At 51.6% G+C, this 14822-nt stretch overlaps 4 protein-coding genes across 4 annotated transcripts; 3 read left to right on the top strand and 1 right to left on the bottom strand.

The window, feature by feature from the left end:
• Positions 1 to 385: 385 nt before the first annotated feature.
• hxkB (putative hexokinase) lies at positions 386 to 1936 on the top strand (the record flags this gene model as incomplete). The annotated part of the gene is made up of 3 exons (XM_056725331.1): positions 386 to 548; positions 601 to 1040; positions 1088 to 1936. The coding sequence occupies 3 exons, from the start codon at positions 386 to 388 to the stop codon at positions 1934 to 1936; spliced, it is 1452 nt and encodes a 483-aa protein (XP_056581581.1).
• Positions 1937 to 2316: 380 nt separating this feature from the next.
• Positions 2317 to 3210, top strand: N7517_007600 (Hus1-like protein; the record flags this gene model as incomplete). The annotated part of the gene is made up of 1 exon (XM_056725330.1): positions 2317 to 3210. The coding sequence occupies one exon, from the start codon at positions 2317 to 2319 to the stop codon at positions 3208 to 3210; it is 894 nt and encodes a 297-aa protein (XP_056581580.1).
• Positions 3211 to 4013: 803 nt separating this feature from the next.
• Positions 4014 to 10103, bottom strand: sec16 (COPII coat assembly protein SEC16; the record flags this gene model as incomplete). Its single annotated transcript, XM_056725329.1, has 2 exons — positions 4014 to 4597; positions 4655 to 10103. 2 exons carry the CDS (start codon positions 10101 to 10103, stop codon positions 4014 to 4016), a joined length of 6033 nt encoding a protein of 2010 aa, XP_056581579.1.
• A 786-nt stretch (positions 10104 to 10889) lies between these two features.
• N7517_007598 (aminophospholipid-translocating P4-type ATPase NEO1) lies at positions 10890 to 14669 on the top strand (the record flags this gene model as incomplete). Its single annotated transcript, XM_056725328.1, has 1 exon — positions 10890 to 14669. The coding sequence occupies one exon, from the start codon at positions 10890 to 10892 to the stop codon at positions 14667 to 14669; it is 3780 nt and encodes a 1259-aa protein (XP_056581578.1).
• Positions 14670 to 14822: the final 153 nt, after the last annotated feature.

Below are 14822 nucleotides of genomic sequence, written 5' to 3'. Positions count from 1 at the left end.
TTTTCATATTTTTACTTATGTAGCATATCGGAAGGTTGGAAAAAAAAAAGCAATTCTCCTTGTTTAAACGGTGAGGAAGCAGATCAAAAGATAATTTCCTAAAGGGGAAAAACAAGGCTATTTGAAAATAGCTTCAACTATAGACGCAAGGGGAATATTTAAATATTTGTCCAATTATTTCCTATATACTCTTCATATCAGATATAGATATAGCAAAACCTAAACAAATTACCTATTTGAATCTATTTCTACGATCACTATGTGGTCATGATGGCGTTCTCGGAACTCATGGCGCACATCCTAGCCCTGAATAGAGGGAATATCCCCGAGACCCCGAGACTCTCCAGAGCTGCAGAGCTGCAGAAGTATCTTCTACCAACCCATCATGCAAGGGCTTCGATACCGCCCAGATCTTCTAAATGGTGTTGCTGAAGAGCTCACCAATGAACTCATAGAATATGAAGGATGGTTCTTGCTCGAGCCGCCCAAATTGAAGGTGATCTCAGATCATTTCGCCCAGGAGCTGGAGAAAGGCCTTACTGTTGAGGGTGGGTCTATTGTCAGTACCAATTGACCCAAGATTATTTGAATATCGAGTAGATGCTGACTGGATTATCGGCGTGATGAAGCCTATGAACGTCACATGGATCATGAGATATCCAACAGGCCAAGAGAAAGGACGCATTCTCACAGTTGACCTGGGAGGAACCAATATCCGTGTATGTGATGTCTGTCTTTCCGTGGGGAAGCGAGACTTCGAGCAACGTCAGCGGAAATACAAGCTTCCGGAAGAAGTCAAGACGAGCACAAAAGAAGTCCTGTGGGGGTTTATTGCGGACCGAATCGACTCGTTCCTCCGTGAAAATCACTGTGAAATCAGTGCTTCAACCCCACTGCCGCTAGCGTTCACGTTCTCATTCCCAGTGGAGCAAAAGTCTATCCGTAGTGGGATTCTGCAGCGCTGGACCAAAAACTTCAGTGTCTCTGGAGTGATAGGTCATGATGTAGTACCCCAGTTGGAAGAGGCACTTGCAAAGAAGGTAAACTCAAATTGAATACCAAGAGAAGTCGAAGCTGATCGATCTAGAACGTCCCAGTGAAACTGGTCGCCCTCATCAACGACACAGCGGGGACCCTTGTCGCATCACATTACCGGGATCCACAGGTAAAAATTGGTAGCATTTTCAGTACTGGCTGCAATGCAGCGTACATGGAAGAATGCCGGAATATCCCCAAGCTGCATGATTCAGGGCTATCCGAAGATGCAACTGTAATCATCAACACCGAGTACGGCGCCTTTGACAACGAGCGCAAGGTGCTGCCATTGACTCCCTTTGACCGCCAAATTGATGCGGAGTCCGCCCATCCCGGGACGCAGATATATGAGAAGATGGTCGCTGGTCTGTACATAGGAGAGATGCTGCGCCTGGTAATGCTGACAATGCACGAGAAAGGTATACTCTTCAAGGGCCAAGATGTCTCGCGTCTTCGGACCGCCAACTCATTGGAGACATCATTTCTGTCTACTGTCGAGATGGACATTTCAGACAGTCTAACTGACATGAAAGAGGAGTTCAAGGAGAGCCTCAATCTGGAACTTTCGCTAGACGAGCTGAAGGCGTGTCGTCATCTTATCGGCCTTATCGCGATGCGTGCAGCGCGTCTCTACGCGTGTGGAATTGCGGCCATCTGCAAGAAAAAGGGGATCCGTCAGTGCCACGTTGGGGTTGATGGCTCAGTATTCAGTAAATATAGTATGTTGAAGGGACGGGCAGTCCAGGGTCTTCGTGATATTTTTGACTGGGAGCCAGGCAGACTGGACTTGATTGCCCTGAACTCGGCCGAGGATGGGTCTGGAGTAGGAGCAGCTTTAGTTGCAAGTTTGTCTCTTGACCCGAGTGAGCTAGCAGAATGTAACACGGAGGAATATATGTAAAATTGAATACCATCGAGTTGTGAGAAAGTTGTGAGAAGAGACCACGGGAGTTGTGTCAACATCGCCATTTCCACCATAGACGATAGCGATAAGCACTTTAAGTGAAGTCGACCCTCCTCCCTCCATCATCAACCCACACAATGCGGTTCCGAACACAACTAAGAGACAGCAGGACCTTCTCCAGTAAGCCCAATCGTTAGAAGAAAAGACGCGAGCTGACCAAATCAGAACTCACCGCGTCACTGTCCTCACTGGGCAAGGTATGTTGGATGCGCCTGGAGTACGAGGTGATCCGCTTTACCATCATACCCGACCAAGGCACACAAGTGTGGGCGTCAATACCAGTTGTATGCATAATAATAATCAAACCTATCAGTTATATGATCTATATATTGACCGTTTGCCAGGGAACCATTTTCGATGAGACTACCTACGAGCTAGAATCCAATTCCGACGCTATCAACATCGAAGTCAACATCAGTGTTCTAAACCGAGCCCTACGCTCCGCCTGGGGCTCAACACATACACAGCTTCGCCTAACTAAAAAAGACAAAACTCCCCTCTTGGCACTCACAGTCCTCTCATCAGAATGGACAGACGGAAACATGGCCTTGGCTACCAACAATGACGCAGATGGCATGGGCAACCCCAACCCAGCAGCTCCAGCCGACACAACAGGCGATCGAGGACCACGCGAGCGCCAGACATGGATCACGCAAGAAATCCCCATCAAGATCCTCCACGAGTCAGCAGTCGAAGGCCTGCACGAGCCACACTGCCCAGACCCCGAAGTGCATATCATCCTACCCAATCTAGCGCAGCTGAAAAGCATATCCGATCGCTTCACGAAACTAGCATCCACAGATAGTAAAAGCCGACAACCCGGCGTGATGGCGCCTGATGCGCCGGGTATGCAGTCTGTTTCTTTCAGCACGGTGGGCGCTAGCACAGCTGCCACGGCACTGTCCACCAACTCATCTCCCAAGCTTGAACTATCTGCTAATATGCACGGCTCGCTACGGCTTGCTATTGCTACGGATGAGTTGCGCATTGCGAGTGTCTGGACTGATCTCGTGAACCCGCCTTTGGACCCTGCGCAGATGAGCCAGGAGCAGATGAGCCAGCTTCCAAGTGAGCTTAATCGGAAACGGGAGGCGAGTGAGGGATTCGAATCTGGTTGGGCTAAGGTGCGAATTGATGGAAAGGATTGGAGTCGCGTGCTCAGTATTGGGAGACTCAGTCCTAAGGTTGTTGCCTGTAAGCTTTCTTCATGATGATACTTGGAATGCCGCTCGCTGGTGCAAATGCTGACTCGATTTTCCATTCTTCGTGGTTAGGCTTCGTCAATGAAATGGCACTGGTCCTTTACGTTTATCTGCCAGGCAGTCGGGAGGGAGAGGAATCTTGTTTAACCGTGAGTCGAGATTGGCCTAAGAATGTATTCCAACAACCAAGCCTATTAACAGTCATGTTTTAGTATTATATCAATTCATTCACCACATGATGGCGTGGTGAAACATGATCTACGCTGTCCATCTTCTAAAGGTTCAGGCGTTCAAAAGTCGGAATGAATTATTAAAAATCGTTATTAAGACAGGTGCATGTCAAAAGTCATGCAAGAAGAAACCTCCAGATCCAGAGAGTTCCAGCAAGCAACACAATGCTAGGCCAGAATATAATAGCAAGGGGAGGAGGGTGATATACACAATGCCAGGAGTACGAGCCCTTGACTCCATGGATGACGTCGCGCCAAAGAACAGCAAAGATCAAGCTATGTGCAAAAGCAAGGCTTCGAATGACGTTCAGTGAGCGAGAATGCAGAGAGATGGCGTGTCTGCCGGGGCAAGAAACAAGACACATGCAGTATGATAATGCAATGACAAATCGGGTAGTAACAGGGGGTTGTATTATTCAAGGGCAGGGGGATGCGGTTCATCAAAGAAATCATGTAATAACAAATAGAAGGCATAACAATGAAACAAACATAATGAAACAAAAGAAAAGGACATTATAGCACTTGGCTAGTCGGAAGACTGGTAAGCACTATGTCATCGGCCATTGAAATAATGTCTGATGATTATTGGGCCATCACGTCAACGTAACGGCCCTTCTTCTTGCCGCGCACAGTGTTGCCCTTGCGGGCCTGAGGCGCACCGATCAAATCGTCGATTGAGCTAGCATGGGTCAAGGAGGAGGAGGGCCGCGGCGGGCCGTTAGAACTACCAGGCGGTGTTGGCATAGCCGCACCCGTAGAAACGGACCGAGGTAGAGGCTGAGGCGCGAGACCAGAGAGGCCGGGACTGGATGACAAGAAAGGCGGGGCGGCTGTGGAGGAAGATTGAGGACGGCTCCCAGAGGCCGACATTGGGGGCATCGCAGGCATGGGAGGCGCACCGTTTGGCGGCATGCTGCCCGAGCTCGCAGTCCGACTGGGGGGAGCGGATCCTCGAGGAGGGGGCGGGGTGGCACGGACTGGAGCGCTACTGCTGGGATCTTTCTTGTTGACCCATTTCTTCAAGTCCTTATCGTAGTAGAATGAGCTCTCTTCGCCAAGTTTGGCTCTGATAGGACCGCCACCGGAGTTGTTTTCTTCTTTCTTAGCTCCGCCGAACCAACCACCAAACCAGCCCTTCTTGCCAGACTGATGGGCACCCTTTTTAGCTGTAGCAGAAGTCGGATTAGCAAGTGGGCTGAGCGATAGGCGTTTTTGATACATACCATCTTCCTCGGCAGCTTTCGCGAACGCTTCATTTGCTTTACGATCATTCTCCGCCTTTTGGATAGCCGCTGCCCGGGCGGCAAGATCATCATCATCATCATCCATAATTGACTGCTTCTTTGGCTGATCTGCAGTAGGTGGCAGATCGTCCTCCTGGGCAACATGGCCCATGTCTACACCAGCTGCGACCGGCTCGTAAGACGAGCTGGCAACGGCGGGTGCGTAAGGGGACTCTGAGTCTGATATACCAGCTGGCATACCAGGAGGGCCTTGATAATAGGGAGATTCGCTGGATGTGGCGGCCTGTCCTGGAGGCTGGTAAAAGAGTCCATTGACCATAGGCTGTGCAGCTGGGGGTACCTCAGCGGGTGACATAGCTTCTTCTACCGGGGCAAGAGGAATGTAAGAGGAGTGGGGTGGAGTTGGTTGATAGCCGCCTGCGTTTGGTGAACCATACATTGGAGCTCCATAGGACATCTGTTGATCAACCGAGGGCGAGAGTTCTTGTGAGCTTCGACGTTGTCCAACAGGCGGAAAGTAGGAAGCAGATCTCTGAGAATCCATTGAAGATCGGCCCTTGAACTGCTCGGGCGAGGCATTTGGCGCATATTGGCTCGATGGGTGATACTTGGACGGGCCGCTGGTGGCAATAGGCTGCGCTCCTGCTGCTGCTCCAGGATAAGAACCATAAATGTCAGACACAGAAGGTGAGCGGCTGATTGTTGGGGTGCCAGCGACGTTTGCAAAAGGACCAAATTCCGCTTGCTCGCCACCCTTTCCGGATCCAGCCGACGCAGCATCACTTTCATCGCCTGCCACGAAGCTATTGAAACGAGCCCACATAGACCCAGAGACCTTCTCCATGCTTGGCCTCGAGATCCAAGAGCCAGTATCGCTGGTTGTTTGGCGCAAACGTGCAGACAGCTCTTCGACCTCCGCAAAGAGGTGTTGGTGATAATAAGGCGAGGGACGAGTGGTTGCTTTCAATGCCGATGCCACTGCGTCGCAATAGCCTTGCGCCTCTAGGTTGTGACCCTGGTCTACGAGGCACCTGGCATTCAATATCTTAAAGGCCAACAGGTGTGGCAGATTGGCTGTTGGGGAGTTGCCGAGAACAGAGGTAGCATACTCATAAGCCTCAGTCAACAAGATAGCGTCTTCATCCATCAAGGAAGAAGGGCAACGCTGATGGTCAGCGCCAAGGAGAACGATGTTGGCCTGTGGATCATCAGGGCCGCCGAAAACAGCAGCACGCGAGAAGATGTAACAAACGTGAGCCGCCTCTGTCCGTCCATAAGAACTAAGCAGACGGCCAAGGGAAAGCAGTGCCTGGTGATCCTCAGAACTTCGGTTACTCAAAACTAGTCCCAGGGTATCCTTCCACTTGTCTAAGCCCTCGAGGGCATTCTTAGTGGAGCCATGGCCATCGGCCTTGCTGATCAGCTGCAGACCGGCTCGGGCAGACGGGGGCACGAGTTCGTCAATGCTTTCTTCGATATTGCCAGCGAAGATTTCGTATAGGGCCGCAAGTGACTCGGTGTTTGCGGCTTTGGATCTGACCTCGCGGCGGACAAATTCCTGCGTGACCTGTTTCGAGATCGACCTGTCCATGGTGGATGAGATGATCATCGCATGTCCCCAAAGCCGTCGGTCAACAGCGCTCCATACGGCCTTCTCTCGATCACCACGGATCAAGTGTAGGCGAAGCTCTTCCAGCCATTGTCCGTCAACAGCATCAGGCTGCGAAGGGATTTCCGAAGGGGCAAGTCCCCCCGAGGCAGCTAAGCTGCTGGTGTATGATCCGTCTACGTCGGGGTTGGGTAAGCTGGGGAAGATGATCTGGCGGAGAGACTTCTGGATCTCAGGGGAACTCTCCAGGTTGCCATCATTCTCCACCAGAAGCTTGACAACCTTCCAAAGAAGGGTTTTTTCCTCCTGGCGTTTGTGCGTATCGGACTGCACTTGTTCGTAACTTGGAAGGTCCGAATTTTCGAAGGCCGCAATCTTACTAGAAAGCCAAGCAATCAAGTCCTTCTTCTTCGATTTTGCCTTGAGGGGCCCAGGGTGCTGCACAATGGTATCAGCAGAGGGCAGCCATTCGCTCAGCTGGGAGATCTTCGGTTCGCCAAGAGTGGGTTGAATCATTGGCGCCACTTGGCCAACAGAGTAGCGAGGAATGTGTCTGGGGAAGCAAGATACTACAGATCCACCGAAACCGAATTTGAAGATCGGAGCACCCTTCCATCTCTCCAGGGGATCATGCTCCTGTCCATCATTGGGGGCGATGAATTCCAGATGCTGGGTGGGAGCCCGGGGCTGAGAAGCAGCCTGCATAGGGGCATACGGATTCACGGTTTTAGTAGGCGAGCCTGAAACTTGCACCGAAGCCGGCCGTTGGAGGGTATCGATGTTCTGTCCGTAGGAACGCGGGCTCGTCAAGTCCCGGGCAGGCGATTGGGTCTGGGACCTACGAAGAGGACCCATCTGAATATCGCTAGACGGTGGGGACATGTATACATTCGTCGCGGGAGCAGGAGGAGGAGCGGATTCTGGGGCCGGCGCAAGACGCTGGGCGAATTCATTGAGATATTCCTGAGGGGCATATCGACTCTGAGGCGGAGACGACTGCACGGGTGAGCCCGCACTTTCTCTCCGTGATAGGCCGGCAGGGCCATTGAGATATTGCGGAGAAGCAGATGGGATTTGTCCGAAGCCAGCTCCTTGCACGCGCGATGGAGAAAGATTGATCGCAGGCTCGAGAGACGGTGGCTTGTGTCCTTGATTGGGTTGGTAAGAAACCTTTTCATGATGTGCAAGCGGACTTGACGTCCGTGGCTGGAAAGGTAAATTTTGGCCAGGGACATTAAGTGGCTGAGAGGCATATCGATTGCGACCCGAAGAGGTGGGAGGGGGCGCAGGGGAATATCTCGGCACCGAAGGTGGCTTTGAGGGCGCTTGCAAGCCGGTAGGCTGAGGAGAGTACCTTGCAACGGCAGGCGGTCCGGCCGGAGCACTCGATGCTAGGCTAGCATACGGGTCCAGCTGTTCAGGTGGCTGGAGTGTAGATTGGATTGGGAGCGCGAAAGGCTGTGGCGCCGGTGGTGCGGCAGCAGCATATTGAACTTGGGGAGGAGGGATAGACGACCCGATCATCGTCGGCGCCACCTGCGGATTAGGGGTGTACCGACCTGAGCTGGCAGGCCTAGACCGTGGTGGCGCCAGAGGCAGTTCCTCGTAGAAATTCTTGGGCGCAGGGGGAGCAGGAACAGCTGAGGGAGGGGCTGCCGCAGGGGGAAAGCCAGCTGCAGCAGGAATCGGGACGCCAGAAGCACCTGGGGGAGGAGGTGGGGGCATACTTGTCACTACTGGGGGAGTAGGCTTGTGAGTAACGACCGGCTTTCGGGGTCGGATATCATCTGGAAGGTCGTAAGGTGATTTGTAACCCTCTTTTGGCCGCTCAGCAAAACTCTCTCCCCTGGTTGCCACGGGGTTCGGCGGTGGCTGCGAGAAGTATGATGACATCCCTGCGGTGGCTTGCGGCGCAGTTCCTGCGAGAGGAATACCCTGCAATAGATCACCAGTGGACGGTTGGTGGGGTGTGTATATGCTAGGAACAGGCCTTGGCTGCGAAAAGGCCTGAGGGGTCTGAAAGGGACTATTCAAGCCAGCCGACAGACCATTGGTGGTAGGTTCAACAGGAGTTTGATGAATATCCTCCTGTGCAGAGACAGGCTGGGTGGCTTCAGTCTCGAGCAGTATATCGTCATCGTCCAATTCCGCCTCCCAACGAGCTGCCAGGTCATCCTCCGGTAAATCACCTAGCTCAGCTTCCCATCGTGCCGCTAGCTCTTCCTCCGAGGGGTCGGCTGTTGTCTGGGGATGCAAGGACGCAGCCTTCAGGGCATCATTGAACTGCGCTGCAGCCGAGGTGTCACTAACTGGGGAGTCAATAGCAAACCCAGCCGATTCCAAAACCTGAGATGTGCTCTTTCGGGTGAGATGAACGGCGGGTTGCTCCTCAGCCTCTTCCTTTGAAGTAGAGCCGAAGAAATCCTCATCGTCATTCTTTCCCTCTGGCTTTGGAGCCGAGCTGAAAAAGCCATCTGCGTCGTTTTCATCATTAGAAAACACACTGTCGATGGATTTTTCTTCCTTCGGTGGGTGCTGAGGCGAAGCCGGTGTAGATTCATCCAACAATGGGACACCTTCCTCGAACCTGGACTCGGCTTCCGCAAAGATAGGCTTTGTCTGGGTGTTGAGTTGATTGAAAAAGTCATCCTCATCAGAGTCAACTTCACCGCTCGGCTCGTTTTCCCAGAAAGGTTGATCCTTAGTGTTTGTATCCGCGTCGGCTGCGGCCGCATCTGGATGGGTATCGTTGGTTGGTGCAAAGGCCTCCGCGATAGGAAGGGTTGAATCGGTATTCTGAGATTCGGCATTTACCGAGCGAGATACGAGATCATGTTGCTCATTCTCAGTCGGAACAATGGCCTCTTCGGTGGAGGTGAACACACCAGTACTCTCCTCGTCATTTTTCGCACCCGTGGACGTCGTTTCCTCTGGCGATGGACGTGTACCTTCTTTAATAAGCTTGGGCTCATTACTATCCTGGATTTGAGTAGAGGTTGAGGCAAACTCTGGGATAGTATGGGAGGTTTCTCTAGGTGTAGCCTCTTCGGCGGAGGGCAGAGTATTGCCAAGGTCCTTCTCAAAGCTGGCCCAGGGATCCTCCGAATCGGCAGTCTCCCCGTCTGTTTGTGGGAACAGTTCTTCGGTGGGAGTGGACACAGTGGTATATTCATGTTTAAAAGTGTCCAAAATAGGCTCGGGTGCTGCTGTATGTTCCTCCTTTGATGGTGTAGTCTCTTTCACAAACGTCGACTCCAGGGTGGTTTCTTGTTCAGGTACGACAGTGGGAACGGCAATATCAGAGGTTCCGGTCTGAACGGATGCTGCCCCATCTATAGTGGTCGGAAAGCTATTACTACCCTCCACATCGGATTGGACTGAAGGTGATTCGGTCTGAACTGGCTGCGCGGGCTGAGTTTCGGGCAGGGTCGGCTTTAGGGCGGTGTCTGCAGTCTCAACAGATGGCACGACAGGTGTATGAGCCGTTTCGATCGTCTCGTCGGGGATTTGACTGGTCTTATCGACGGAATCAGTGTCTGGACAGACGGCCTGATCTACCGTTGGTGATACATTGTTCACTACCATGTCCAAGCTAGTGGGTTGAGGCTGAATCGCGTCTACCTCATCGGATATATCCCACGCAGAGAAATCCTCACTTTGTGGAGATATGGCATCGGCGAGGTCCTTGGGCTCATCCGCCGCAATCGGCTCAGGCAATTCACCCTCGATCGAGCTCATAGTAACAGGAGTGTTATTCTTCTCGGGTCGTGATGCCGGATTCCACGACTGCGAATCATTGTCGATCGCTTGGTGCGCCATATGTGCAAAGTTGTTCTCGATTGCCAACGTGACTGTCGATGGGGCGCGCAGTCCGGAGGGGCCAACCTGACACGTCTCCAATGACGCCTCAGGTGATCAACAATCGTAAAGAAAAACGGGGGTCGAAGGCGTCAACTTAAGAATCCATTAAACGTTGTAGATATAAAACAAAGCAAAAACTCGAAGAAATAAATTGATCATGAATGCATCAGCTGGTGGCGCAAAAAAAAACCAAGCAGTCGGATTGTCCTGGAACTCTGCGACAGTGAAGGGCGATTTCAGCCTATGATACCCCCGGGGCCCCGGCCAAATGAAGTCGCTGAGTCATCCGGATGCTGAACCTTGGTTGGAAGGTCCTGAATAGGAAAAACACAAACCCGTGATTCGGATCAACAGATAGTCCGGATAATTTATGCCTACAATGAGAAACCTTAAAAAGTGCAGTATTACGTCAACTAGTTATGCACTGTGGCTGCGTGTCCCGACAGGCAGTCATCGATTGTCCTTGAAAGAAACCTCAACACGATCCTCCGATTTATATATTTCTGGAATTTTTGTGATTGTGCCGTTGACTGCATTTGGCACAAAGAAGCTTTTTTTTTTTTTTTTTGACCCTCGCAGCATCCCTCCAGTCTTTTATCATCATGCTGCATATGCGTTTTGATCAATACCACCGCACATGACAACATATACTTGAGATGAACCTTCCCTTGATGCAAGGCCCAAAAGCACCACCCTGCATACAACTAGCAGTCGATTTGACTTGAATCATACCAGATTTCAAGAATGCCTTCCTCATCCGACTACCTACACCCCCTAGACCATCCCGATGCGCCAGACGCCTTCTCAGACTCGGACGATGACTTGGATCTAGAAGAGCTAGATCCCAGTACAACATCGCCTCAAAAGCCTCATGACTCTCGGGACTATACTGGCCGCAAAAGAAGCTATGGACCAGGTATCGCGCTGCGTAACTTGCGTGTCGGAGCGGCAAGTCGGTGGAGACGCAGTGCGTCCGGGCGCGGAGACTTGGAGGATGATACCGATGCGCTTCTAGAGAACGGGGAAGAACAAGGCCTGCGGGATTCACATGCCAGCTCTCGGAATCTAGAAGACGACGACGCACCTCTCCTAGATCGCAGAGTCTCGACTCGCGATTTCAACGATGAGCCTCCCAACAAAGGCAGCCGCTTCCGCTTCCCAGTATTCAAAACTCCCGCATTCCTCCAGGGCACATCATTTCAATTTGGCTCAGGTGACAATGACTCTGAGAACCAACCTCCCCGTGAAATACTTGTCGGGCAGTACCAAGCTACTAAGTATCCGGCCAATGTGGTCTCGAACGCAAAATACACACCCTGGAGCTTCCTACCGAGAACGCTTTACAATGAATTCTCCTTCTTTTTCAACATCTACTTCCTGCTTGTGGCTTTATCACAAGTCATCCCGGTGCTACGAATTGGTTATATGTCATCCTACATTGCGCCTTTGGCCTTTGTGGTTTCAATATCATTGGGTAAAGAAGCACTCGATGATATTGGTCGCCGGCGACGAGACGCCGAAGCCAATGCGGAAGAATACTGCATTCTAGCTTTAGGGAGGTCCAACGCGATGGAGGTCACAAAAAGGTCGCGAGACTTGAAAGTGGGTGATGTGCTGAAAGTCCGCAAGAACCAGCGCCTTCCTGCCGATGTGGTTATTCTGAAGAGCATCTCAAATGACTCTGGCACTCCTCGTCATTCATTAACGGGAGAATCTATACCCGGGGCGTCTCCCGACTTGCTCGAACCAGGCCAGGGATCGTCCGAGCCCATAGCCAACACTGCATCGAAGAGTGGTGACGGTGTTGACAACTCACCTGCAGGTGATACTTTCATCCGGACTGATCAGTTGGACGGCGAGACTGACTGGAAGCTTCGTTTGCCTTCCATGCTCTCCCAGTCGCTCCCTCTGAGCGATTTAGGTCGACTACAGATCACGGCTAGCGCTCCTGATAAGAGAGTCAACGAATTCGTTGGGACTATTGCACTGGGACCGCCCACTGGATTCTACGATGCTCATGTTGACAAATCATCTGGGCCTCCAAACAACGAAGGAACGCCTGGGCCTGTGGAAAGTCAATCAGCTCCCTTGACAATCGACAACACCGCCTGGGCCAACACTGTTCTTGCGTCTAATACCATCACCTATGCCGTCATCATATATACAGGATCTCAAACCCGGGCTTCGCTTTCGACTTCTGCTTCCCGGTCGAAAACCGGCCTGTTAGAACTCGAAATCAACAACCTCACCAAAATTCTCTGCGCCCTCACACTTACTCTTTCGATCATTCTTGTCGGATTGCAAAGATTCCAACCAACAAACGACAAGAAATGGTACGTTGCGATCATGATCTATCTCATTCTCTTCTCCACGATTATTCCCATGAGTCTTCGGGTCAATCTGGACATGGCCAAGTCGGTATATGGGCGGTTCATCGAGCGGGACAAAGACATTCCAGGAACGGTCGTCCGCACCAGCACAATTCCAGAAGATCTAGGGAGGATCGAATATCTGCTTTCGGATAAGACAGGAACGTTGACGCAAAATGAGATGGAGCTCAAAAAAATTCACGTTGGCACTGTATCATATGCCAATGAGGCAATGGACGAAGTCGCCTCGTTTATTCGTCAAGCTTTCGCATTTTCGGGCAGTACCTTGATTACCCCTTCCACCGTCTTCGGAACTCAGGCCGGCCATGCCACAGCGCCGCGGACAAGAAGAGAGATTGGTTCCCGCGTCCGGGATATCATCTTAGCGCTTGCTCTCTGCCATAACGTCACACCTACCACGGAGGAGGAAGACGGCCGGAAGGTAACGAGCTATCAAGCGTCGTCGCCTGATGAAATCGCCATTATTCGATATACCGAAGAAGTCGGATTAAAGCTAGCATATCGAGACAGACAAAGTATCGTTTTGGAATCCACCGACTCGAAGCAGGTTGTGGTCCGGGCTCGAATTCTCGACATCTTCCCATTCACATCTGACTCCAAGCGAATGGGGATTATCGTCGAATTCCAGCACGATGAAAACAACCTTGAATCCGGCGAGGACGATAGCGAAATTTGGTTTTACCAGAAGGGTGCAGACACTGTTATGACAACTATTGTTCAAGCGAATGACTGGCTTGACGAAGAGACTACGAATATGGCTCGTGAAGGATTGCGAACTCTCGTTGTTGGACGCAAACGAATATCCGCACAGCAATACGAGGCCTTCTCCGCTGAATACAAAAAAGCGTCACTATCTTTCCAAGGCCGAGATGCGGGCATGGCGAAGGTTGTAAGCGAATATCTTGAACAAGACTTAGAGCTTTCCGGTGTGACTGGTGTGGAAGATCGGCTGCAGCGCGACGTGAAATCCTCTCTCGAGCTGTTACGCAATGCCGGTGTTAAGATCTGGATGCTGACTGGTGACAAAGTGGAGACAGCACGTTGTGTCGCTATTTCCGCCAAATTGGTCTCCCGGGGTCAGTACATTCACACAGTCACCAAAGTCACTAACAAGTCAACTGCCCAAGAAGCTCTCGACTTCTTGCGCAACAAGACTGATTGCTGCCTGCTGATTGATGGCGAGTCCTTGAACCTCATGCTCGGCCAATTCAAAACAGCTTTCATCTCTGTCGCGGTGCTACTGCCCGCCGTGATCGCATGCCGATGCTCCCCCACCCAGAAAGCTGAGATTGCCGAGCTGATTCGCCAACACACAAAGAAACGTGTCTGTTGCATCGGAGATGGAGGTAACGATGTCTCGATGATTCAAGCCGCCGATGTCGGAATTGGTATTGTGGGCAAGGAAGGCCGCCAAGCCTCTCTGGCTGCTGATTTCAGTATCACGCAGTTCCACCATATCACCAAGCTTCTGGTCTGGCACGGCCGCAACTCATACAAGCGGTCTGCTAAACTAGCACAGTTCATCATGCACCGTGGGTTGATCATCAGTGTTTGCCAGACGATGTACAGCATCGCCAGCCACTTCGATCCCAAGGGCTTGTTCATCAACTGGCTCATGGTCGGCTACGCGACTGTCTACACAAACGCACCCGTTTTCTCTCTCGCCTTTGATCGGGATGTCGACGAGCATCTTGCCAATCTCTATCCGGAGCTCTACAAAGAGCTCAAGACAGGGAAGAGTCTAAGCTACCGCTCCTTCTTTGGCTGGGTTCTCATTTCTGTCTACCAGGGTGCAGTGATCCAGGGTCTCTCTCAGATATTGTTGGATACCATCACAGGGCCGCGCCTAATTAGTCTTTCCTTCACGGCCCTCGTCCTCAATGAGCTTGGCATGGTCGCCACTGCAATCACAACCTGGCACCCGGTCATGATCGTTTGTCTGATTGGTACGCTGCTTGTGTACGCAGGCAGTGTCCCCTTCTTGGGCGAGTACTTCGACCTTAGTTATGTGATCACGCTTGACTGGCTTTGGCGAGTTTTCGCTGTGCTAGCTGTGTCTCTGGTTCCGGTCTGGGCTGGCAAAATGATCAAACAGTCATGGCACCCGCCAAGTTACCGAAAAGTCCGTGGATAGAACCGGTGTCATGATTTCGGTGTATTATAGATATTCTCTCGCTTAGATTTTTCATCTCTCTCTTCTTCCATTGCCCTACCACCGATCTAGTACTTTGTGGCTCTCTGTACATTTTAAGCATCTTGTCTTGTTGAGCGCATCTAGCATGGGGCC

Source organism: Penicillium concentricum, assembly GCF_028827145.1.
Source record: "Penicillium concentricum strain IBT 3081 chromosome Unknown utg000002l_segment0_segment0, whole genome shotgun sequence".
NCBI lineage: Eukaryota > Fungi > Ascomycota > Eurotiomycetes > Eurotiales > Aspergillaceae > Penicillium > Penicillium concentricum.
Note: the sequence above shows the minus strand (reverse complement) of the source record. Positions and strands in the feature narration are given on the sequence as shown.